Raw genomic sequence first — 26,405 nt, 5'->3', positions numbered from 1 at the left:
CTTGTTGAACAACTCATTTGCTAGTGTACATGATTTTGGACAGATTGGAAAAATGGAACCTTTTCCCATTCTGTGAATTATGCTCACCATTACAAAGATTTTCTTCTGGCAGACAAACATGAAGGAATCACTCTAAGAAAATACACTTTCTCTTACTTGGTTATGCTCTGCAACAAAACAGGAGCTGATAGGAACATTTGCTCTATACCTAATTTAAAAAAAAAATTACTACTGGGTGTCTGGTAATGGCATCTACATTACTTTGCAGAGGTGACAGTTTCACTGGAGCATGGCAGAAGGTCGTTCTTTCTACATATTGGTATTCAGACTTTCACTGGAATTCTTATTGAGGTGGCTGCTGCCACCATGGACTGAAACTGGAAACACTTCCCATACTAGGATCTCAAACAATTTTTTTGGTAGCAAAATCCTCCTAGATGGGGTAAGCACCAAGAAAGCTTTTTTCCCCTTAGGAAATACCTGTGTTCTTCACTAAATTCAAAACAGAAACATAGTAATGTATAAAAAGATAATAGAAGTATTTGATAAGATACCTACCATGTTTTCTTTTTTATTCAGTAAAATGTAGACTTGTAAGCAGTGGGGAAAACACCATTCATGTTCAGTTTGGGAACAAACATTTCTCTCATATCAAAATTAAAGCAAGCAGAACTAACTGCTGCAATAGCTTGAGGTAAGACCTTCATCTTTTTTCCTATCATTAGGCATGCAAATTATTCTTGAATTGTGTTTCCATTACCAAGATGACAGATTTGATTACTCACACGAAATTTTGTATGTCAAAATAATTGCTCAATGCAAAGATAGCTGGCAAAACAACATGCACTGAATCCTGGTTCAGCATTTTTATTTTCAAAAGGGTACTTGAGTCACACACTCTCAGTGTTTATATTTTGACTTTGCTGAGAAAAATAGCCATGCATGCCTTTGCCAAATAAATCTGCAAGTATCAAGTATGTATCCAGTCTGTCTAAAAGGCAAGATTTTGTCTGGAAGAGACCAAAAGCCGGAATACATTTTCAACCAAGCCATTTCTTGATTTGCCATGAAAAAGCATAACCGTGCCAAATGAAAAGCAAGCATTGCATCAGTTGTAAGTATATTTTTGTCTGGTTTAGCCTTTTATCTGAATGAAGGCAAAAAAAAAGATTATTCATTTCAAAATTAGCTGATGAGCTGTTTGAATTCTACTTTGGCAGGGAGTACAAAAAGGAGTGGAATTTGGCCCAGTTGCCTCAAAATGTATCTTTGTAACCGGAAGAATTGCCAACAGAGCTGGAGCCTAATCTCAGCACCACAAAAATGTATATTAAAAATGGAGCTGATTTTTACATGCATTGCTAGTGGAACAGTTATGTGTTTGTTCACAGCAGTCCTCAAAGACATTTTTCAGAACTTCTAACGAGCTCAGCTGCTGGGCTCCCAATGAGGACAGAAAGACGAATGTGTGATTTCTTTTTTCAGATGAAAAAATCTATTGCACTTTGCTGAAAGGTAAAACATGCAATATCAAGTTTCTGTGGTAGAATAGAAACAGCTTAGAATGACAGTAGGAGATTGTCTGCTTTATTTAAAAGCTACCAATGTGCATAGTATCTGAGTTTTAGCAAGCTTGGTCAGTGTCAGCATCCAGGTTCACTTAAACATGGCTTTCTGCTCATGCAAATCACTTGAAATTTGATCTATTAATTACACAGTCTATATCAATACAGTTGCTAAAGTGTCAGTCTTGTCTGCAGAATTTTTGAAGATACTCGTAAGTATCATAATTTCCTTGTGCTGGATAAGTCATGCAGAAAAAGGGTCCAGGAAGCTTCACATCACACTTCTGAAATTTGGCACCAAAATTGTGAATTAAAGCTCAAGCAATCCAGCATCAGAACAGCATTTAGGAATGTTCTCTTTACTGCCCATTTTTTAAATACGATTTTGGACTCACCTTTACCCTTTCCAGTTTCACCCTCCTGCGGTGTTTTTTGTTCTGTGTAGGAAGTACAAGTATATTTTTGAGAGGATCTTAAAGTAAAAAGAAAAACTTACACAGCATTAAAAAATACAGCAGTATTCTAGGTTCTGCTAATATTGAAAAACCAAAATTAAAGATTTATTGATATACATTTGTATGTAATATACAGTTGTAATCCCATAAAGCATTTTACAACTCTGTGCATATCAATGCATTTTCTATTTTTTGAATGAGTCATATGAGATTGATGTTCCTATATGCAGTGGAAGAAAAATACTGGGTTTTTTAGAAGTAGCAATTGTTAGTCTTTTGTTCTTGGGCTTATTTACAAAAGCCTTTGAAATTAGTTACATATCATTGTTAATTTGAATGGAATTGGATCAGACATGAGATACTGCCAAATATTAATGGCATGCAGAGCTCCATCACCCTAATCAGTTTATCCTTAAGACAAAGTAGACCACAGAGAGAGTGTATTGAGGGTGTTCTTAATTCTTTATCATCATCTTCATCATTATCATCATAGTGTTTCCTAGGCTATTTGTTTTTAGTTTTCTTGATCAGAAGAGTTGCCAGCTTGTCCTCTACTCCAAGAAAGTGAATGTGAATTATCTTTGACCTCATATGTATGAGCAAACTTGGACTGTATTTTCAACAAAATAAAAATTTCTACGCTTTCTCTATTTCAGGACTTGATAGGATTCCTATTCTCTTTGATTTCCTATCTCATTCAATTTGCATGCAAGGCCATTTAGAGACTTGTCAAATCATATGAATTGTGCTGTCTTCAAGGTCGAAACACTCGATATTCTACTGCCTATGAACAATGACTTTCTGTGGCAAACTTACCTGTCACCTGCCTGATAGAATATGGGTTTGGATCAAGGTCAATGGACTAACATTGTCAAGATGGAGCTAAGATAACTTTTGTGCCATGGAGGAAACATCTGCAAGAGCCAGCTGATACTACGATTATCCTGATTTCTTGTTCACATGTGCATAGCCATGGTAACTACAAAAATAAAACTTGAAATGTGGAAGACAAGTCCATATTCTGGAAGCATGACAGACTCCCGGATGCTTCTCTCTGGATTCCCTAAATTTCCAAGCTCCAGTTGTCGGGTTGTCCATCTTGGCCAGATGGTTAAACCTGTTCTTTTTTAATGGGAATTTTGCTACAGTAACACTTTCCTTTCCCCCTAGGAACTGGAATTAGGAGAATTCCTGTTCTTGGCAGGTGGTAACATACCTAAATTCCATTTGAAAACCTCATCAGGGCTTGGTATACCAACCTGGTGGCTTGACATTGACATTGAGATCTAGAAGGAGCTTTTACAATGGCTTCCCAAAAATTTCCTGGTGTAGTTCAAGATGCTGATTACATCCAATAAACTATTTATATGTTATAGCATTTGGATTCTTGAACAACCAACCTCCCTCTTTGTGTGATAGCACTTGGTAATGCAAGATGACAGCATCCTGACTCAGGCAAAAGGAAGCTAGGACAAGCGACCGGCACTTCCAGCTTAGAAATATCCCAGTTTGGTCTGTGCCTAACCATAAAGGCCTACTGACACCCTACTTGTTTTGCAGAAGAAGTACAGGTATGAGGAAAAGGAAGGGGGTTATAGGAATGATTTTGCATTTAATCTTGTGTATTTAAATAGAAATGAAGAAAATGTTATTTATTTGAAAATGTTAATAGATGTTTTTAATATAATGCTTCAAAGATGCTATTCCTTTCTGTCTACAAAAAGCAGTTTCTCATTTCAGTTCTACTTAAACGTTAAGACTGATGAAGAACATGAATTCAAGTACAAAGTATATCACATAAGAACCTCAGTGTGAATATTTTGAAAATAATTACTTTAATATCAACTGTACAGATTTTACGGTTGAGTAAAATACAATCATCATGAATGAAATATCAATTAATTTTCCTTACAAATACATGCAATATGAAAGAGTTCATCCCAACATAAAAATAATATACGTGTTATTTAAACATGAAACTCCTTGTGGCAAATGATACCACTACTTCCAGACTTTGTCATTTTTTAATGAAAGTGTATCATTTAAACAAAAATGTCTTGAATCAGCCTCGTAAAATGCCAGTTTGCAAGACTGTAAGTAAATGCAGGTTTAACAGCTGGGGAGTATTTATTCTGTTTGGTATTGCCGTTTAGGTAAATACACAGAGAATAAAACTCATGAAGTGGTTAAATTAGACATGCATAATGTATATATGTATTAACCAGCATCAGAGAATATAACTCAAGTTAATCAATGCAAATCAAACCCACAAGGCAAAGGCTTGCCTACCTCTCCAGCTCCCGCTAAAGAAAATGTAGCAGCTTTGCACAGAGCTTCAGCTTTACCTGAAGCCCTCGTCCTTATGACTGAGTTTTCCCACACCTAACTTTGGCTTCTTGGAAGTTATTCGCCCACTCCAATCTAGACAACCAGACTCCTCAGGGCAATTGCCTATACATAGACATCCAGTGACATTTTAGATGGGTTATCCAGGAAATGCCCATTGGATGAGCATGTATGACTGAGGATCCTCGCCATAGGTTGAACAACTTAGACAAGATACCTCATCTTCAGATGGCTAAAATTAGGTGAAAAGAATCCCATGCTTGATTCTGTCAACTTTACTCACAGTGTACCTTCGAGGAGAAATGAAAGGGAATATTTTGGTAATTCGATGCTGTTCAGCATCAAAGACGACAGCATAATTTAGCCTCAGAATTTAAGCAGTCGTCATTTTCCTGTATCCTGAAGGATATTTGCATCATTACACAAACAACAAGTCTCTCACAAACAAAAATTGAATCTGAAAAACCAACATTCAGGCAAAGTGAAGTGAGAAAATCTTATTGTTACTTCAGGGCTTTCTTACTTTTCCTACTGTCCTCTCACTTTCAAAGGGACAATGAACACAAATCATATTACGACTATGCAGTATCTAGTCTCATGCAACCATTGTTAGTGTTACAGTGCAAATTAGCATTTTTTACACTAACCTGGAGGTGGTGGTGCACTTTCAGTTTCAGTCTCTGAAAAATGAGGAAAGAAGACAGATATTGAGCTTCAAGTAAAAGCAAATATTTTTCACACCTGTGGTGTATGCTTGTTGAATGTAGACGCAGGTTTTGGTTCATTTAATATTTTAATGCAGTTCTCAATTTTTTTTGCTTTCACACATGCAACATATGGCATCTTCAGAGTGACATGGTCAGAGGCCTAAAGTTTATGCTCTGTGAAGAGAGGGTACTGAACTTGCTCAGTCTGGAGAGATATAGTAGTCATAGAATCATAGAATCATTTAGGTTGGAAAAGACCTTTAAGATCGAGTCCAACCGTAAACCCAACGTTGCCAAGTTCTCCACTAAACCATGTCCCTAAGCACCACATCTACACGTCTTTTAAATACTTCCAGGGATGGTGATACCACCACTTCCCTGGGCAGCCTGTTCCAGTGCTTGACAACCCTTTTGGTGAAGGAATTTTTCTTAATATCCAATCTCAACCTCCCCTGGTGCAACCTGAGGCCATTTCTTCTTATCCTATTGCTTGTTAGTTGTGAAAAGAGACTGACACCCACTTCGCTACAACCTCCTTTCAAGTAGTTGTAGAGAGCAATAAGGTCTCTCCCTGCCTGTTGGAGGTCATCTACCTGCATGTATTCATATTAATTTATATAGGTGGGCCCCAGTAAATTTCGGGACCTTTTGGCAATTCCAGTTTAGGACAGTTCTGGAACATCAATTGGTCTTGAACCTATGCTTAAATGTATAACTTACCACATCAATATGCTTCTGTCAGATGATATCCTATGTTTAAGCAAATTTTCCATCAACTAGAATAATATCTGATATGAGTTTTATTGTGAAGTGTAATGGATCCATTAACTGAGGAGGATCGTGCACAGAGAATGCAGAGACCTTTATCTCATTTTCACCACACCATTAGATCTAGAGTTCAGTGCAAGCAGAAAGTAAAAAAATCATCTTAGCTGCTCTGCATAGGACTTACAGTATGTTTGATTTTTGTTTCTTTCAGTCATGATTTTTAACCTGAATCACTTCCCTTTCAGATGTGTGATATAGAAACCAGGCTTTTTATCCTATTTAAATGTTATGCTTTTGGGATGACAAGTTCTGCAATCTAAAAACATAAGAACAAATTAACTAGACAAAATGTATTTCTAAAATGTTAAAGGAAGCTTATTTTCAACCTGTAAAAGCCTTAGGACTCTACACTGGTTGAAAATAGTAATATTTACTGGAGGTAGTGCATTGACTTATAGTTCAACTACTTGCAACAAGCAAAGATTTAAAAGGTTGAAATCCTTAACCGTAACAGTAGATGGCTCTTACTAACCTTTGTCATGTTATGGGTATTAACCTTTGGGACCCCACCTCAGGTCATATTCAGGAAATAAAGTTTCGGTTTCTGTCACACAGAAATGCTGGTAAGGTTATTCCTTTGCACTCAGGTCTAAATATAACTAAAACATTCTTCTCATTCTTAATAAATCCATTTAATGTTTAAAAGGGAGGAATACTTTTAGTACAAATGTAATTTTAAGCTGAGTGTGTGAATTTGATATGGTTTAGGAACTTCCAGCCAGATACGTGGATGCTATAGCAAATCCTTGTAGAGGGGCCAAAGAGAATCCCTCACTACAGGGAAAGAGCTCAGTGCTGTATGTTCTGGTCACAGCACCCATCCTATGGAATAAAAGGGAGAATGTGTATTTAAGACCAACAGACACACAGTCTGATAATAAAAAAATAGCTTTACTTAAGTTCATAGCAATTTATTTTTTCTTCTCTAATTACTAACATACTAAGTTTTGCTTTGTGGCCTAGGAAAATATTTAAATTTTTTCATATGAAAATATGAAAATTCCACCACAAAAAGTATATCTTGGAACATATTCCCTTTACTACCGTGACATTTCTTACTGCTTCCACTGAGAATAAAATAACATCTCTGTGGCATGGAAGTCTATTTCTTGCATGGAAAAGTAACAGCAGAAAATTATTGACTGTATACTTGTCTTTTTGAAATTTAATTGCTTGAAACAGAGAGTATTCTTACAAACATTGAATTAGAAAATTCTCCGTGGGTCACCAGCAAGAGCCACAAATTTATAAACAAAAGCTCACCAAACTAAGCAATTTCCAGGCTCAGATGAAAGGGTTATGAGCCTTTTGAGGGACTTGCCTTGAGATTTTCTTTCATTCTGAAAGGCATTTCATGGTTTTATCACACAGTAGTGTTGGTCAGAAATCACACAACTTTCCAGTCCTGCCTTACCTAGCAGTAGGTGCAGGTGTTAGCCAAAATCTACAGCACGGACCAGACCTGAAATGCTATTATTATAGTCTAAACTTCATCTCATACATGCAAGCATTCAAGGAGTATTCAAAACCGGAGCAATACCATGTGCAACCTAGTCTAGTTGACCCTGGTGCTAGCAGGGAGGTTAGACTAGACAGTCTCCAGAGGTCCTTTCCACCCCCAGCTATTCTGCAATTCTGTGATGGGATGATGACTGAAACCAGACCAAGAAGTCCATGGTTTCTTTCCTAAACCATAATTCAAGGCTGTTTGGGCTATTGCTACGAAAATTGAGGCAAGAACTGAGCTCAGGGGAGAGACCTGACGTATGGCGTGGGAGGAAAAAAAGGAAGGGGGAGAGTTCCAGGCACTGGGGGTGGCAGAGACATGGGAGATACTTCAACATAATCTTTTGGCCATGTGCGACCCCTTTCATGGTCATGCTAGGCTTACAGTTCCATTCCTGAGGACAGCCAGGAAAAAACCCATTAATAGCACCGAGTAGTTTCCACCTCCCCAAAGAATGATAGCCCTCTCTGGCTGACCTCTGCAACAGGCTTGTCAGCCAGGAAAGGGCTCTGTGCACTCAACCGGCAGCTTACGGTTGTGCTCCTTCCCTAGGAGGCATGCTCACTGGAGTCCCCAGATGCCATTCCCAGCAGCCCCATGGCCTAATATGGTTCTCTGTTGAGGCATTGTCAGTGGGGCTGGCGGTGGAGAAAATGTTGCCTCCAGCATGCGCTCCTCACCCCTTGGGAGAAGAAGCGTTCTTCACTCGGTTGTAACGATGCCTCTTGGGCTACAGGGGAAAGAGGCTGTTGAAGGTTCAATTACCGCTGCATTGATACCCTAATGTCAACGGGGCCTTCTACTAAACACCTAAAGTTAACTTCTGCCTCACAGTTTCTAAGACAAAAGGTAATGGTCTCTTCTTTGCAGTTCTTTATTTAAGAAGCCAAGAATGTTGCATTTCAGTGGGTTGTGTCGTGCTAAACACAGACCTTGGGTTATTCATTGGTTGTGAAGCTTGTAAAGCAGCTGGCTATATATAATTCCACAGCAAGAAAAGGAATTAACTTAGCAGTCCTTTCTATGTGGCTACTCAGAAAGGATAGTATATTAAGAAGTATAGTTAGCAAATAAAGTGAAAGCACAACTGTCACTTAAATAACATCTCCAGAAATGCTTTCATGCCTCAGCCATGTCATGAGATGCATTCAGGATCCAGTTCGACATAGGATATGAGCACTTAGAGCCAAGACATTTTTATTTGTGATTTATAATTGTACATGTACACATACACTCTTGAAAATCAGCAGGAGATGCAACTTGACCCATTACCAACAATTTTCCATCACTGTTCCACATTTACTATGTTCAGTTTTTCAGATAAAATAAGACTTAAAATCTCTTGCTATGCATAAAGATAACTAAGGTTTAAAAAGTTCCATGAGATTACCCATGTGCTAAAGTTATGGAAGTGCTTCAGAACCATGTCAAATTGGGACTATCATTATTTAAAATTTCAATTCCATTTTAGGTCTGGCTGCACTGACATCCGACCTGCAATAACCACAAGAAGCTTTGGCAGGGAACTGGCAGGGTGCTTATGTGTGGTGGCCAGTTTTCAAGGGCTCTGAATTCCCACTTCCACTGGCTTCTGTGACAGCAACAAGCATAGCAACTCCCTGACATTATATATATTACTTTTCACATTGGAGTGTAAACATAATGAGGCATGCTGACAGTTCTAAAACAGTCGCCAGGTCCTACTCTACTACTGTGCTGGGAGCAAAGTATTCTGGAGACTTGCAGTTCAGACCATTCGAGAGCTACAGGTTATCAGCAAGCGTACTGGGAAAGAGGTCTGGCTGGATAACCCTTCTCACATTGCAACTCGGTACTCATGACCAGGTTTGTTTTGGGTAGGCTTAGGAACTCTCAATGATATTGGAAAATGAGTAGTGGGGGTTTTTCTTCCCCTTAGGTGAGGGAAATGACCTTGGGCATTAAATCAGGGCTTGCACAAAGTCTAAAGATAGCATTTCACCATCGCCGGGCTGGAACATTCACAAGAGGGAGAAGGAGAGTCTCCTGCACTAATTTTTCCCTGCAGTTAGATCTAGATTGGTTACAACCCAGCAAAGACTCTGGTCTAAACAGCCAAGGGATTCAGGATCTCACCCAGTCTGACCAGAGGGCTTACTCTCATTTACCTGAAAGGGAAATCAGGACTAAAGCTGCATCATCACGGATACAGGTATGATATCTGTCCATGGAACAGCAGCATATTAAAGTGACTTTTATATGTCAAAGAGCACGAGGATGGTCACTTAATGCTTTTTGTCACAAAGACCTGTCAACTTGTGTCAAATTTAAGTAGGTGGATTAAGTTTGCGGACATAGCCTCAAGGGATTAGACAAATATAACTATTACGTAGGCATTCCTAAAGTGCTGACTCTGCTAGTCGGACAAAAATAGACAAAATGCTAGTTTAGGGAGAGAGCGTGGCTCACCCCAGCCCTTGTGCAGTTGTCGCGTGTAAGGATTGTCCCCTGTGCGTGGCCCCTATAAGACACGAGAACTGCCGTTGTGGCACATGGCTTTCTCCTGGGGTAGATGCTCCGCTGAAATAGGTGGGCAGGGAAGGACCAAGGTTGTGGAACAGTTGCTCAACAGACCTCATGTGTCCAGATCATCAGCAGAGAAAAGCAGTAAAACTTCTTCCTTTCAGTGTTACTTACATTCCCTGGAAAACAAGTGCTCTGAATAAGAGAAATAGCTCAAAATGTTTTGACCATTTTTTATGGGTCACTTCACTCAGGCCAGTACAGAGTCACAGTGGCATCAGTGATGTGATTAAAAGCTGTAGCCTCATCTTTTGGAAGACAGGAACTTGCTCAACAAACTATAGAGGTTACCAGAGCATGGTGAGCATTTCATTGGGAAACAATACTGTCATCAGACCCCAGATTAAAGGAGCTGGGAAATAGAGGGCTTGATTCAAAGTCATCTGTTATCAATAAAAGCGCTTTTAATGTGTTCAGTTGGACTTAAATTGAAGTAAATACTATTCTTATCAATAAAGAGTGGAATATTCAGCATTCTGCAAAACCTGAGCACAGTCATGCAGACAGGGTCTGCCCGCTGCCTCACGAGTCTCAGCTCTCCACTGAGAAATAATCTGATTTGCATGCAACTTCCACAGACTGTTCCCAATCTGAGTGAAAGCAAGAAACTATAATACCAGCTGAAATCATTACCTTTTTTTATGAATATCCATGGACATTTTCTATATTACTTTTAAAATAAAACTACAGAAACTATTCTAAACAGACTTCAGTCCTAGGTCCTAAAAGCAAAAGTCATTCTAAAGGACTGAAGTGAATAAGCAGTGGTGCACTGGTGGCTGCTTAGATGACTCTTATTGTGACCAACAGCATGATGGAGCCAGACTAATAAATTTATTAATGTATTTCTATTTTCTGTTTCCACTTGTAATGATGGTGTAGACAGATGAAAACGCCTGTTTTGGCTCACTGTGACTGTTTCTGGTTCAACATGAAAACAGCAACCTTATGTTAAATACTGTCTCTTACTGCAACAAAGTGAACAAATCAGCATGTTCACTGAAGCTGAAATTATTTATATTTATATTTGTATTTATATGCATCATAATCCAGTGATGCATCTTCAGGTGCAGACTGGAGAAGAAATAAACTTAACAAAGAGTTTGCTTAATAATTTAGTTTTGCGTATGATTAAAATTCAAAACCATTCCTAACGAATTTCAGCTTGAAGGAAAAAAACAAAATCAAGGATAATAATTAGTCCCAGCATATAATTTCACCTACAATACTCCTGTTTCAGGAATAATCTAATTACTTCCAATTAGAAAGGATTTTATGGACTGCGGATCTAATCAAACTATCATACGATAAATGCAGAATGTTCCCTGGCTTAAGGACTGAAAAAATGAATGAACAGTTGGAACAAAAGCCTAGTAATAGTGAATTCTGTGGAATGGATTAGACACCAAAGAAATAGTTTATAGATCCACTTGAGGAGCTGCAGTGTAATTGGTGACTCTAGATTTTGTCTTCGTTGCCATCCTTAATTATGGAAGTGCATAAAGCAACCATTGCTTGTTTAGTGTGTTTTCCTTGCAGTTCCCATTTTTCTAAAATGATGCTATTACATCAAGTCTGATCATATGTAAGCTTCCACATCTTTCTCATTTCTTACGAGAACTTTGCTTTCATATAGGAATTAATCTGTAAGGAACACTGTAACCATGACCTTGAACAAAAGTAATTTCTTTAATAAAATGTATGTTTACATATCTATATTCTTCTAAGTGTATGCAAGTAGACTGTCCAGCAAAGAACTACGTCATCCGTGCATTAAAAGCCCCCATATTTAATTTCTGGTAGGTAGGAGGCAGCCATCAGCAGTCAACACCTTCATCAGATGGTGCAAGACTTGCTTAGCAGTCTTGAAGTTGCCTATGTACTGTAATTGGAAACTAGAAGGCTGCCAAGCGTTGACAGTATTTGAAATAGAGAAATAAAGGTAAAGTTGGTGGCTTTAGGCTAGTTATCAAGTTCCCATGCATTCTCAAACTCATTTTTAACCTACGCAGCCCACAAGGCACCACCATGGAGTAATTAAATTTCATTTATAATTCCATTGTATCTTTCATGTCTTACTTTATATCAAAGAAATCAATCCATAAAAGTTATTTCCTGAGCACTTGTGCATCTAAGAGAAAAAAGAGTATTCATGCTTGTATCTCATCACAGACTAGCAGTAGACTGCAATTTGAGGGCCACAGTTGACATTTTTTGACTAAATGTTTTTTCCATTGAGCTTTTCACAATTGCAGTTTTCTAACTTTTTCCATAATTAAAAAAAAAAAAACCCACAAACTTTTTTTTAACTTCCAAAACTGAAATTTTGTGATGTTATCTGTCCTGCAAAATCCTATAGGCAAAGTTTTGCTGGTTACACCATCTATATGCCAAAAGGATTTTGCTGAAATGTGTTGCAGTGTTTACCAAAGTGACTTGTGCTGATAAGGTAATTCAGTTTGCCATCATAACTGTACCTTTATGAGAAGGCTTTGTCAGCACAGCTGTACCTGCAAAGCCATTGAAAAATTCTCAAGAGTCTGTTTGTGGCTATATTGATTTATCTTTTATTCCACGTCTTGATGTGTTCAGTTTTATTTCCATGTTTGGAAATAAAAACATTTTATTTTGAGCTATCATTCTAAAACTTGTCATAAAATGTAGTGTATGCAATCCCAAATGTCACTGAAAAAATTCTTAGCAGGCATTTTCCCCATAATATTTGCATAGTGAAAAGTGTGGAAATTCCACCCAGAGTCAGCTTCTTCCTGCAAATGGCAGCTTGCTGATAGAAGTCTCGAACTTTCCTGTGTTATGGCACCATCTCAGTTTATATACCACCAATTTAATGCAAGTCTGAAATGATTCCCTATTCCTTAAATTCTACATTCCTCACCTACCTGTTCTCAGCCATCTGAGCCGTTCTTTAATGTTGCTTCACATGATGTACTACACAGTTCCAGCTCCAGTTAAAGAGGGGAAGGAGAACACTGGCTGTGTGAATATTGCCACCTAGATGGGTGCTTATGTCTAAAGGATAGAAGCAGTGATCCTATTTTTATGTTGTAAAACCAACAACCTCATAGGTTTACCTCTACAGTTCCGTACCCGAAAGCCCTAGCTCTGCTGAGTCTCAGCAGTTAGCACGGATTTCTGTCTTCTGCTGTCTTAAAAAAGGGCTTTAGGTGCGGTGGAAGCGCCGCAGAATCGCTCCCACTGTCCTATAGTTCATGAGCGAGTGTTCACTCTGCCCTTTTTCTAGTGTATGTTAAAAGGGTCCCATTAAGGTCTGGGAACAGATCCACACTACCCATCTAATCCCGCTGGTCTCCCCCATTTGCTGATGTCCCCCCCGTAAGGGCACTGCTGGCTAACACAACCCTGCCGGTGTCCCCATCGCTGCCGCCTTGCCAGCCTCGGGTGTGACTCTGATCTCCAGAGAGCGGGGAGGAGTCAGAGCTGCTCTGATTCTTGTCTTTGGGTTAAAAATCAGTGATCTGGCTCATAGGTCAAAATGCAGTGATCTGTATTTTCGTATTTGCAGGGACAAAAGGCACAGAGCCATAGAGAGCCAGGTTTTGTTAGTTCCAGTGTTCAGGAGACAGTCTTTTCTGCATAAACCCAAAATATATGAGCACAGCATAGTTCGTACATTCTTTGTTTCATTAAATGCTGCAACATATTTTTAATGTGTTAAATTGCCTGTAAAATAAGATGATTTTTTGGCAGCAGGTCCTAACAAGGAATCAAGCTTTCAAAATGACTCCTAGCCCAGGCAAGTGAAATTCTTGTTTTAAATAACCCAAATCTAATTAATCTTTGTTATATATTTACTGAAATCAATTAATTCACTCATCAGAAAAGTTTGATCCCATGTAAAAAAGTATGGCGACAGATAGACTTTATTCTTTGTTTCCTATCCTCCCTTGCAATAGTTTGTTAATTTCTCTCTGGAAGCAAATATTTTCATTTAGTTCAGGAGATTCCCTAGGGAAAAATGAAAGCAAAAGACAGCACAATATGATACCAGAGATAGCAGTACACTGAGTAATGCTAACTTCCTTTCTGAAAGCTGCAAAACGTAATAAAGTGGACCAGGTTATTGGATTAAAATCTTCATAAAACAAAGAACTGCTGCTCAGGAATGACAGTAATTTATTCCTCAAATTCAACAATATATTTTCAATGACAGTTGCACTTCTAATTATAGGATAAAAGTCAGCAATAAAGTTGAAAGGGCAGTTATTTCAAGAGATGAATACTTAACCAGTAAAGAACTTCCTTTCAGATTGTCCAGATAATTTCCAAACCAGCTCAGGAAGCATTTTCTTAATTTAGAAAAATGTCTTCACTCTTGCTAAACCCAAATCACACCACTGTTGTTTTGCTGAGCTATCCTGAAATATTTCACTCTGAATCAAGGAAATCAATTGCATATTGTTTTATGAAAATCGCATTATGGACCCGATGTTCTACATAACTGGAGTGAGTTCCACAAAGGACTACATCTCCTGTTGTTCAGTGCATTCAGGTTAGTCCTGAGAGGCAGGTGAGTATGTGCAGACAGTGGGAAATCCTTCCACTTAGAGAGCTTGACTCTTAGGGGAAAGTGAGGGCACCAGCATAAAGCTGTGGTGACGTGAATTAGTGCAATCCAATTTATTTCAGCAACTTAAAAGGAAGCATTTGAGACGTGCTGATAGGTTTCATTTTAACCAAATTTCAGACTAAAACATTTCAACAACTTAAAATTAAAACCTGCTGGTATTCCCATTCCATAGTTTTTGAAATATCAACTTTTCTTTGAGGGTCAGGGCAAACCCAAATACGCACATGTTGGGATTTCCCCAGGACTGAATTTATCAGCTTGTTATCAGCTCTTTGTCAAACTAATATGTACTACAACTGTGTCTAAACACTGTCATGACTGTGTCCAAATACCAAATAAGAAAAGCATTTGCTTCAAGGCTGTTTGACAGTGGGTGACAGATAATCTGATACTCTGTGATCTTTTCAAGAAGGAAGAGTCTTCTCAGACTTCCTTCAGATAAGAGAGATAAGAGCACTCTCCTGTCATCTGCACTTCAGTACTCTGCCTCCTCTTGAGAGACAATGTCTTACAGAATGGGATTGTAATAAGAAACCCTGACAAAGGGCTGTCAGGCACATAGGTGTTTAGAGATCGCTTCATGTAGCTAATCACTAATAATCCATTAGTTATGTCAACCTGAATTTTTTTACCCAATGTTAATTTTCCGTCATCAGTCTTTTAGAAAATAACTCACTCAAGATGAAAAAGAGGGTGGTAGCATCCACTTTCTTAGTTTACTAAGGGTATATCATATTTATGGGCTACAAAATTCAGAGGCTGCTATTTTTTGTGAGTGCTGATGTTCCTGTACATGCCAACCAAAGGTGATTTGTAATTAAGTCTGGAGAAGAATTAAAAAACACCCCAAACATAACTGGGAATGCAGGAAAGCTTTGTGTCAGAGTTGCAGTATTGCTGATATCAAACACTAAAAGAATCAGAAGTTACCCTGAACCTCAGAAACTTGCTTACTTAATGGGAATTCTATGTACTGACTTTGGGAGCTTTCTTTTTTTGTAAGCTTGTTTGCATATAAATATTTATTGTTGCTCAGATGCCTGGAATTCAGCATTGTACTGAAAAACATTTAGAAGTATTTTGCACATGTGGAGAGAAAGGACTTTTTCTGTAGGTAAATTTAGGACGTCTAAGGTCCCAGAGACCTATGGCACTAGGCAAATCTTTGGTGGATCGTGCAGAAATATTTATGCACGTGAAAGTCACGCGTGTCACTTTGTGGGTGTTAGGTGTACAAAATTATATACATCCTTCTGTGTTAATACTGTTACATTTTCTACCACTCAATCTCATTCTGCAGCACCGAAGATAACTGTGAGAATTATAAGCCTTCACTTTAAAAAAATCACTTAACTTTGCCTTTAGGGAAAACACCACAGCAGGATATTTGCAAACCGTGGGGATTTGTATCAGTAAATCAGTAAGTGACACATACAAAAGAAAGCTCTTACAAAGCGTGACAGCAAAATGCATTTGAGATGAATAACAGTCACAGCTCACTGAATATACTTTCTCTCCAGCTAAAAAGCTGTTGGGTAAGAGAGAAACCTTCACTGCAAAACATGGAAATGCAAAACAAGGGCAAAGAAAAAGGGGCAGAGGACAGAGGTCAGATTTCCCCTTTAAAAATAGGGCTAAGGAAAGCTTAGATGAAAGATTAGTAAGGCTGGAGGGAATGCCATGGAAAAAATGTCATCAGGCATCTGACCCTCTGTGCCTTCACTGAAGTCTGCATCTGTGGAGGAGTGGCAGCCACAGCCTCCATCGGTATTATGCTCCTCTTTGGGTCTAAAATAAGGGTTTTGGCCTAGATACTATGTTCTTATAAAAACAGAAGATACAGAATGTCCTACAGCGTGTGTATGTGTATCTCAATTTACATGAATATCACAGCACGAGACCCAGAAGGTATTCGTCAGTGAATTACTCCATCTGCATGGCATTTCTCGTGTGACCGTTCCTAGATATCTCTAGCCACGGATATTCTCCACATCACCAGGGATAAGTGTTTTCTGTAATTTTTGCTAGGAACAGTGCTTTAGGGGTACTGGAAACTAATGAAGCTGTTGAAAAAGGACAGAAATGCAATGCTGTGTACATTCAGGTGTGCAAATGGTTTGAAATGTTTCATTTCAGGTCAGAAACCAGTGAAAGACCCTCTCACACTAGCACAATCAGCTCAGACTGATAAGAGGAAGTTTTTCTTCCTTCTAGAACAGTTGGAACTGGTGCTAGGGGCCGTAACTTGTGCTAACAGAAAAGATCTTGTGTCAGAAAGTTATGAAAATGAACACAAAAATACCCAAAGTTTGGAATTTAACAACTGTTCAACAACTGTATCTTACTGCTCTTTCTAGTCCGCTAGCACACTGGAGTAGGTGCGTGTCAAGGAGTAAGACCTATCCCATCAACTGAACCAGTAAGCTTTTCATTTGGGGTCTCTTTCAGTTTTAGCTGCATCTATATTCAGCTTAATTTCATCACAACTTCAGGGTTTTGAGAGAAGACAAAATCTGGAATAGGCTTTCAGACTGGGTTTGCATGCTGGCTGAGCAAAGCATGGCTCCCGTTCAAGAAAAAAGTAACTGTTTGAGCTGGTTTGTGAGTTGCTTTTGCTCAGCCCCTACCTAATGTGTTCCATCCAGTCAGTTCAATAACAAGAAGTGGAGCAAATGTCTCTGCAATTTATGTCTATGCACACAGAGCTAAGATTTAAAAACAGAAACCTGTATGAAAAGGGAATCTTCATCTGTGTCTGTGTATGACTGCAACCTACTCTTGGCATTTATGATCAAAATTAGGAAGTTATTCTGAGCCTGCAAAGTTGTGATGAGTGTGTATTTTAATACAGATCCCTCTCAGAAAGCATCATGGTACTACTGAACGACGCTTTCAGACGCTCACTAAAACCACCATTTGATCTTATGGAGAATTAAATTAGAATGGAGCTTTTTGTAATAATCACCTGATCAAAATAGCTTGCTGGAGCCATCACATATAAGGACAACTGCCCTAAGAAGTAGATCACATGCTATTTTCAATTAGTAATGGGGCCAGGGGATAGCGAATTATGTAAGAAATATTTCCTAATCTCCAGGGAAGGGAGAGCAATAGCTCTCTTGAACATGTTCTGTTGCAGCAAGATACAGCAGGGCTCCTTTCTTGCTGCGGTGTCTGTACACTTTTGGGAACACACAGATGGGACATGGAGGGGCTCTAAACTGTGAAATGAGTCACCCAGCCATGCTCCCATGTCCTGGTACCGCAACTCTCTGCACTGCATGGAAGTTACATGCACTGAGCGACTTGGAAGTTATCGTATCCATGAGGGTTTTTCCTCAAACAAACAACTTTACTCCAAGGCAGAGCATGGAGCAATTTTTAGGGTGGTGAATTTTGGGGGGAACTTTAGAACTTTTCTGAGACTGTGCTATATTTGACTTTCTGTTCAACAACCCTCTGACACTACTCCAGGAGGTCTAATGTCCTAAATTAACCCCCATCTAGCACTACCAGAGAGCAGGGCATGCAACATCTCAGTATTATGACATCTAACACCACCATGGCTAACTGCAGCAGAGGCCACAGGTTATTTTGGCACTTTGAACTGAAAATACACATAAAGACACTTAGCCAAGTAGTAGAGGGTTGTGGGTATGATTGTTCTTCTTCAGAAGAGGCAGTTCTAAGCCATGTGGATGTAAGACATCCTGCATCACTTAGCCTAGGTCCCACTGACTGCTCTGTGGAGATGCCATTAGCAATACAGACACAGGTAACAAGGGCGGGAAGCGAGAGAGAAACCACTCCGTTTTGCAAATGCTGCATTTTTTAGGGTTCTGAGAGGTGTCTGAGCAGAAATCTCTCTTCATACTTCTTGAATCCACAGCACCTATCTTTCTGTCCCTACAGCATCTCAGGAAGCAGTGAACTGAAACACGCTTGCTAGAACAGCTTCTTAGGACATAAAATCCTGTTGGACACAGAATTGGATTTTGACTCTAATTCACTCTCTTCTGCAAGCATCTTCATCTTGGCTGAACCACCTGCTAGTTCAGTGAGCTCTAGGAGCTAAAATCACACCTGACAAATTAGGGAGAGTAAATTCCAGAAATAAGAATTCATGGAGATTCCTGAGTCTACATGTGTTTTGTTGAACACATTGTAGAATATTCAGAAACCTTTTACGATTTAAAGTTAAAAGTGCTTGTTACTCATAGCTACAAATGTCCTTGATGTAACCAGTCATTTATCTAACAGCATAAAGCTGTTGGAGGAAGTGAGAGCAAGCTAGAGTAGAAAGGAGGAAGAGGAATTAATATTGCTTTGAACAGGAATGCAACTTTTTTCCTCTCATTGATGCAAAAAAGAAATTTAATTTTGAATTGATTTAAACACTGAGCTTAGCCATGAAATAAAATACATTGACTCCTTCTTATAAAAAATAAAGCAAGTAAAACCAGCTGGATCTCTCAACAAAAAAATGGCAGTAGCATCTTTTCTTTTTTGTTGTTGTTTTTGTTTGTTTGTTTTTAAAATTTTTATTTCTATCACTGCACCCAGCAGATTACAGAAGGGTGCACTCTTCTCTGCTCAAGGGAATCTGGGCCCAATGTACTTCCTCATTTATTGAGGGAGAGCATCTGAGTATCACATGCAAATAATGCTGGAGTGGAACTCTCTCCTTGTCTTCTTATAAAACTACACATTGCAGAAAGTTCTTAAACACCAATTGAACAAATCATAGAGAATAACTCTGCAGCCTTATTGTTAAGGTACTCAGAAAAAAAGGGAGACACATGAATGCACCTACGGTGTGAGCTAGGAGTCCAAGCTACCATTACAATCAATGGAATTAGATTTTTGTTCTCCATAAAATAGCTGCTTATGGCTCAGTTCATTTTCTTAAACAGAGGTGATCAATGACATTCAGATGCTGTAGCATACCCTTCTGGTTTCTAGCTGCTACTCCAGGGTGTTGCAGGTCTCCCATAGGTCCTAAGTCATATCTGCCAGCCCAAAATGGGTAGTCTGTGTATCCTAGAGCGTCTCATATGGCAGTAGGCACCTATGTTTAGGCAACTGCTGGCTGGTCAGCTGAGCAGCAGTCTGGGCTCCACTGACTGTAATGACCTGCTGTCCAGTGGGAGCGGGGACACCTTGTTCACTTGCACACCCTTCCATCTGGGTATCTGATTCCTAACCCAAAGGTCTTCTGTGGCAGCATAAAGACCATTGGGCTCTTCGTACCAAAATTTGCAATGAACTAACATAGACATTCATGTCAGATCAGTCCTCTCTTCCCTAACTCTTAAAACACCAACTACTCTTCAAAGCAAAAGGATAAAATCTCCCGGTGGTCACAAAGTGCGTCAAACTCCCCTAGTGAATGATGGAAAAATGGCTTCAAATACTGGTTCCCTAACAGCAGTGAAAAAGAGAAACCTTTTTTTTGAGTCTTCAGAAGTAGCACTTCAGTTGTGACTGAGAATAGAGAGAGAGGGCTGGATGGGAAGAGAAGGGGCTGTTTCTCAGCCACACAGTTCTTCAGACTCAAGAGACAAAGCTGTTTGCAGTGGGACTGAGAAAATTCTGATTATGACTGAAGTTAATGATTCTATCCATTTGCCTTCTCCTTTATTTTACAGACTTTTACATTCAGTGCAAATCCACATTAGTGTCTGGATGAGAACAACCTTTTTTCCCTCACTCTAGAACAATTATTAAATTAGGACCTCTAACTTAGTGGAATCTCTGCATTTTCCCCAAGTGGCGAGTGTAGTATTTGGCCTTATCCCAAGGGAAATTGCCCCAGGTAATTTATTTTCAAACTTGATTTGCTCTTCCTCTTCAAGGAACCCTCTGGATGTCCCCTCATGAAACATGAAATATGTTGTACCACATATATTCCAAGGACCATTAGTGTGTGTGGCAGCTACTAATGTTTTGATAATTGAAGTCTCCCCAGATCTCTCTGCTATTTTTTTGCTATGCGACCACAGACCTTCCCGTCTTGTTCAGTAGATCCCTGAAACTAATATGAAGAAACTCATCCAGTTTTGCATGGAACAGAAGGGTACTGTAGCATGGTTGGTTTTTTTTAAAGCTCTCTTAAAGTGATATATTTAGGAGGTATGAGGGGAAAGAACTGGGCAGTCCTTTATTTATCTTCCCAACAGGTGCAGTACAGGGAGGCACAAAGGCAGCATTTGCTAATTTCAGTTTTGCCAAGTACAAAGCACCCTCTGGTCTGCTGAAAGACCATTCCGTGCTTTCCTCCTAAACTCAATGAGTTTTTTATTTTAGTGTGGTAATATTAAATATTTTTCCTGTGCATAGATGCACTGCTTTTTGCACAGGGTGGACAAGCTTTTCAACTCACGTAAGAACAACAGTAAACCAGATCAATCTTGCATTATCCTCCTACACTAGTCTTAAAATAAAATCAATGCATTGTATAAGGAAAAAAAAAAATCAATGTAGTTCCTTCAATTTACACCATGATAAAACAAAACATAAAAACTCCAAAATAAATCAAGTTTGGGGATTTTTCTTTGCCAGCGTAGGGATTTTTCAATCAGATTAGTCTGATTGGAAAAGTAGTCTTAAACTTAGGAGCAGTGGAGGTGGAAGGTCAAAGAATAAATCTGAGATGCTCTGCTATCTCAGAAGGAAGCGTGGGAGCAACACTTAGAAATTAGCAATGGGAGGGCAAAGACAGTCTAAGAACAACTCAATTCCCCGTGTGCAACAAGATCTGTGCAGGAGGACGCTGGTCTATAGGGCTCAAGACAGGAGCGTGGCCCACCCTAACAGATCTAATTACAACAGTTAGGCGTAAGTTTGCTTTCTGTTTGTGAGGGCTTTAAATTTATTAGCTAGAGGTGATGAAGAGAAACTTTCTAAAGAATTGGGAGGGAAAATAAGATAAGGGGCTAGGGTTTCCTCCTTCCCTCATCCACCAAATCTCATTTACCTGTGAATTTAATACAGTGCTTGTAAATGATATATATGGGCCTGACTTTGAGTGTAATTTGGCTCCAAGACTGAAGGTAGTTAGAAATAATAGGAATGCATTTTACAGTCAGTCCTGCGGAGGGGCAATGATGATGGCAGAAGATGGATGTCTATATGCTTTTCTTTTGCCTCACTGAAACATTTATCTATGCAGCAAGGACAGCAGCAGCTGCACTAGCCGGTTTGGTGCCATAATAAAATGATTATACAGTTCCAGTCTTCTGCATGGAAAGCACTAAACAATGCTATACAATGTTCATGTGCTGGATTCTTGAATTTTCAGGAAAACTTCCCATCAGCAGTGTTAATTTTGACACAAGCCAAATCCATATACCAAAGCAGAAATTCCATTTAACTTCTTTTTCACTGCTAAAAAATTTTCTAACCTTGAAAATATGATATTAAAAGAAATCTTACTTTAATTAACTCTTATCCAGCCTTGATACTGAGATTGATTTCCCACTGGAATTCTGCTCTACATGTCTACTTACATGATTTATATGACTAGCTGGCTTGTTTGACAGTGCCTATTACCTTGACACACCAGACTGTGGTATTGTTTTAAATATCATAAATATAATGCAAATATAATTATAGAAGAACCATGCAATGAAACAAAACCAGTCATGTTGAAAAGCCAATAGAAGTAAAGGCTGTTTCAACTGGGCTTCTTCAGAGAGAACAGTGTTACCACATCTCCAAAGCAGTCTCTACTGATACGTCTGTTTACCTCCTTTCACAAATTGCTTCATGTTTTAGAGATTGTCCTTCTAACAGACAATATATGCACATAGTTTTCTTCACAACTTTTACATCTGTGCTTTTTACAGATCAAAAAAGATTTTGCTAAAACACTGTTTAAAGGAGACATGCAGATTTTTAATTTTGTTTCCTTGCCAATATGTGGATGCTCCAGGCAGTATACAAGCAGAGCTTGCAAACCCTTAGAAAATGAAGTTGGCAGACAGTTGATAAATGCTTTGGCTTAAAATTTGGAACGGTCACTTAACTCAGGGCCATGAGTTATTTCCTAGACTGGGGAGAATAAATAAGGCAAATTTACAGAGCTGCCTACTGGGGACTGACTTGCACCTGTCCCTGTGGGATGATGCTCACAAATAGTTTGAAACCGTTGCTCTTGAGAGACTTGGCACTTTTACAAAAGCATATCCAAATGCCGTGGCCTGTGACAGTTTAAGAGGGCACCTAATTAATGGGCAGCTCTTATTATGAATATTGGTTAAAGGAAAGGGGGGAGAGGAAAGACTGACTGAGTGATTACAATAAATTACAGGAAGTAATTATGTGAGTGAAGGTTATTTTATTAGTCACCAGGAAAACTAAAAGCCGTTAAATTTAAATGCACTGGTGAAGGTCTTTGGCATGACAGTCCTATCCTAGTCATCCACTGGGATCAGTTAACCCACTGATGTGAACTTCACTTTGCAAATATGAAATTTTGAACAGGCTAAGACAAAACTGTCTTACAACAGCATTACCATATACTCCAAAGAAGCCACAGCTGATGTAATATATAGGACTTTGACTTTTTAGGAGTACAATAAAGGCCTTAAATCATTAGTCATGGAAGCCTGTTTCTACAGTGACAAATTCCATCAGGCTGAAGTGCTCCAGCAACCTTCTCTAAGCTGAGTGATGTGTTTAATTTGGTGATCCTATTTGTTAAGAGCACATTGTGAGGCTACGCTCTCACCAAGTCAGGAAATTTCTCACTTCAGTAATCTAATAATCTTAAAATAGCTCAAAGAGCATTTGGCCTGAAAAAAAGCCTGGGAGCTTGCTACAGCACTGCCTCTGAAAAATGTAGCTATGTACTTCAGGCACTGCAAAAAAATGCAAAGCTGAGATTTTCTTAACATTCAAGTGTTAGCCAGTTTCTGATTTCTCAGCTGCTTGCTCTTGTGTGTGCTGTTTTTAACTGGCAGGACCTATGAGAATGAGGAATATGGGATCATTCATGTAGATTGCTTCTTTTGGAAATGTCAGAAAAATACTGCTTATGTGCCCATGTGATGCAGAAACCTTAAGCCTCTTTTTCTCTGCTTTCTATTGTAGTCTGCCAACAAGTTCGTCAAAGGTTTCTCCAAGAGTCCTTCCAGTGGTATCTTCCAGAATGTAGTCAGTCCAAGGTTCACCTTCATTAATTAATTGCCTTCAATCCTTCACGTCTTGGAAATTACCTTGAGAACAGGCATTTGATGGACACTTGAGGTTCTGAGTTCTTCCTGGTAGAGCTAGTACGAGTAGTAGCAGTGGTATCATACTGTTATTGGTACCGAATAGTCCTGGCACTAATATAGTAAGTACTTCTTACTATACAAGTACTGCCACCAGCTCAGGTGAGTTCTTGATCAACAAAAATTCTTTAGGAAGAAGCTTATCTCTTAAGTGCAATGAGATACACATGTTATCACCCTGATCTACTGGCTGCAAATAAGCTGGGTGCAACGGGGAACAACCAGTGTACAACCTGTATGTATCACTTTTCCAGAGCTCATTACTACTTGTGAACTCTAGCTCTATCAGGAAAGAAGGCTTCAATATTTTTTATGTTCCTGAATATTGACTCATCAAAAAATCTCATTTATTCCACTGCCAATATGATGTTGTTCAGGGTTACTAGACTTATTTCGTAACACAACCACGGAGCTGTGTTTATACTCACTGCATTGTAAGAACATCTTTGAAACAATCTAGTCTTAAACAGAATAATAACCTTTAGAAACTTGACCCTCTTAACAAATTTTCTCTAAAGCACATTATCTTTTGAAAGTGCAGAAATATTTTTGGGTTTTTTTTTTAGTTGGCAGCCACAGAATGCATTCTGATTAAACTGTGTAATATCCAGTCAAATAAGAGATCAAATAAAAAGGACACTTAATACATGTGTAAATCATTTGAATTACAAATAAGACACTCTAGAAAGGGCTTGGCTCTAGGTTTGGTATAGAGGATTAGACTCTTGTATTAATACATGCACTTGGTGTAGCTATTTTCAGAAAGATACTTCATCCATCATTGTCCTCAAGCGCTAAGGAGGGCCAGTAAGTAAAACGATCACATTGGTCTGTCAACACTACTTGCTTAAGACTCAGTCATGCAAAAAGTTTAGTTTTCATATGCCCCCAACCCAACAAGGTGCTGAAACTGCCTAATTCTCCTGATAGTTGCTCTGCTCTTGCCTTCCAAAAAACCAGAAAATATTTCAAAAATACTTTTAAAATAAAGCAAATGCTATCGATAGGTCAGTGTTAAATCAAATGTACTCATTCAAATTAGATGCGTGGACCTACTGGATCTTTCAGAATTGATGGGAAATAAATGCTGTTTCATGACTTCTGTACTTTCCACAAGATTATCTTTAAGATTAAACTCAGTTTTGCATTTGGGAATGTATTAGAGAACCTGCCTGTATACCTCTTGTTTGCCAACACTTGCAAAGCACATACAGTTTGCACATTATTGGCTTTGCAGAAGCTATGTATATTGTCACTGCTAAACAATAATCATCAAAAATTCTTACCAAAATGTCTAAATTTGAAAGAAAAATAAAAGAAAGTCTATAGAAATAATGCAAATATAAGAAGTTTATTTAACTTAAATTTTCAGAATAGTAAAAAATAAATGCTAGTTTTTAAAATGTTATGAATTAATAGACCCTGAACATTTTACGCCTGTTTGGGCAGCCTCCAATGGACAATTCTGTATCTCGCTATCAGACTACATACTCAGCTTCTTTGCTATGAACTTAATAGTACCACAAAAGGGGCAAGTATTACTGCCTTTAACTATCCTTCTGAAATAAAAATTAGTAATTTCTGTAGTGTGGCAAAATGTATCATTCCAGTTTCACCTGTACAGAAAAACTTACTACATTCTTCACACATGCATTAGACGTATAGAATATATTTTCATCAGAACCTTAAAATTGTTTCACGAACACACCCTTTCTATTCAATAACTTATAAAATGTTATGAAAAACATATCAACATACTGACTTTTTAAACCGTAAGAAATGCTTATTCCCTGTTTTCCCATGTCTAGATATGTTAGCTATAGAGAAACCACTAATTGCACTAAAAAACCCCTGCAGTCTTTAAAAAGTGAATACAGCATTTGCCTAATCAAGTAGTTTCTCAATATCTCTACAAAGTCATTGTTTATTGTCTAAAATACTTGGAGGCCAAAACAGTTTTGTGCTATAGCCCTACCTGAAAGTAATTTCTTACTTTAAAAGGATCAGTGATTTGTAATGATATAATGATGTTAAACGGCTATCACTCTTAGATATTATTTGTTGCTGAAATATGCAAGATGGTCTAAAAAGTGTTTTGTGTGGGTGTGTACTCATAATTCCTGCAATTAAGAAATGTTCAGGTAATATTTGTTATGCTTACCATCTTTCTTGGTGGGTTCCGGCATTGTTGCAAGATTTCTTTGTTCCCAGTGAGTTTCAGTCTTTCAGATGCAGTAAGTAGTAGCCCCAAGTCCAGCTGAGAGAGTATGCAGATCAGTATGACAAGCAGAGGGTAAGAAAAATTCCTCTGCTTTATATACTGCGACTGAAATATCAATCAAAATAGCACCTCCTCTCTTTTCAGTGCAAACACTTTGAAAATTGACAGTTATGGGAACCCCTCTCACATCTGTTGTCTGCAGCCTCTGCTCCCTTGGCTTTTGGAAGGAATCTCTGCTGCATTGCATGGGGCTGATGAGAACATCTATTACTTTCTAAATTCAGCCGCACCGCTCGCTCTCTGCGTCTCTCTCTGTAACATGCAAACACG

At 38.7% G+C, this 26,405-nt stretch overlaps 1 protein-coding gene across 11 annotated transcripts in view; it reads right to left on the bottom strand.

Moving 5' to 3' along the window:
- MYBPC1 (myosin binding protein C1) overlaps positions 1 to 26,174 on the bottom strand; it is an 80,664-nt gene extending 54,490 nt beyond the window's left edge. For 2 of the 11 annotated variants that reach the window (XM_052790395.1, XM_052790397.1), the window contains exons 1-3: positions 26,016 to 26,171; positions 5,014 to 5,046; positions 1,961 to 2,002 (exon numbers count right to left, since the gene is read on the bottom strand). In XM_052790395.1, coding sequence (XP_052646355.1) covers positions 1,961 to 2,002; positions 5,014 to 5,046; positions 26,016 to 26,040 — 100 coding nt within the window. In that variant the 5' untranslated portion in view covers positions 26,041 to 26,171. Of the gene's footprint in view, positions 1 to 1,960; positions 2,003 to 5,013; positions 5,047 to 26,015 lie in introns of all 11 variants that reach the window. The other 9 variants (XM_052790399.1, XM_052790403.1, XM_052790405.1 and 6 more) reach the window with 8 other exon arrangements.
- Positions 26,175 to 26,405: the final 231 nt, after the last annotated feature.

Source organism: Harpia harpyja, chromosome 6 (genome assembly GCF_026419915.1).
Source record: "Harpia harpyja isolate bHarHar1 chromosome 6, bHarHar1 primary haplotype, whole genome shotgun sequence".
NCBI classification, from domain to species: Eukaryota; Metazoa; Chordata; class Aves; order Accipitriformes; family Accipitridae; genus Harpia; species Harpia harpyja.
The sequence above is the reverse complement of the archived record's forward strand: the minus strand, read 5'-3'. Positions and strand labels throughout refer to the sequence as shown.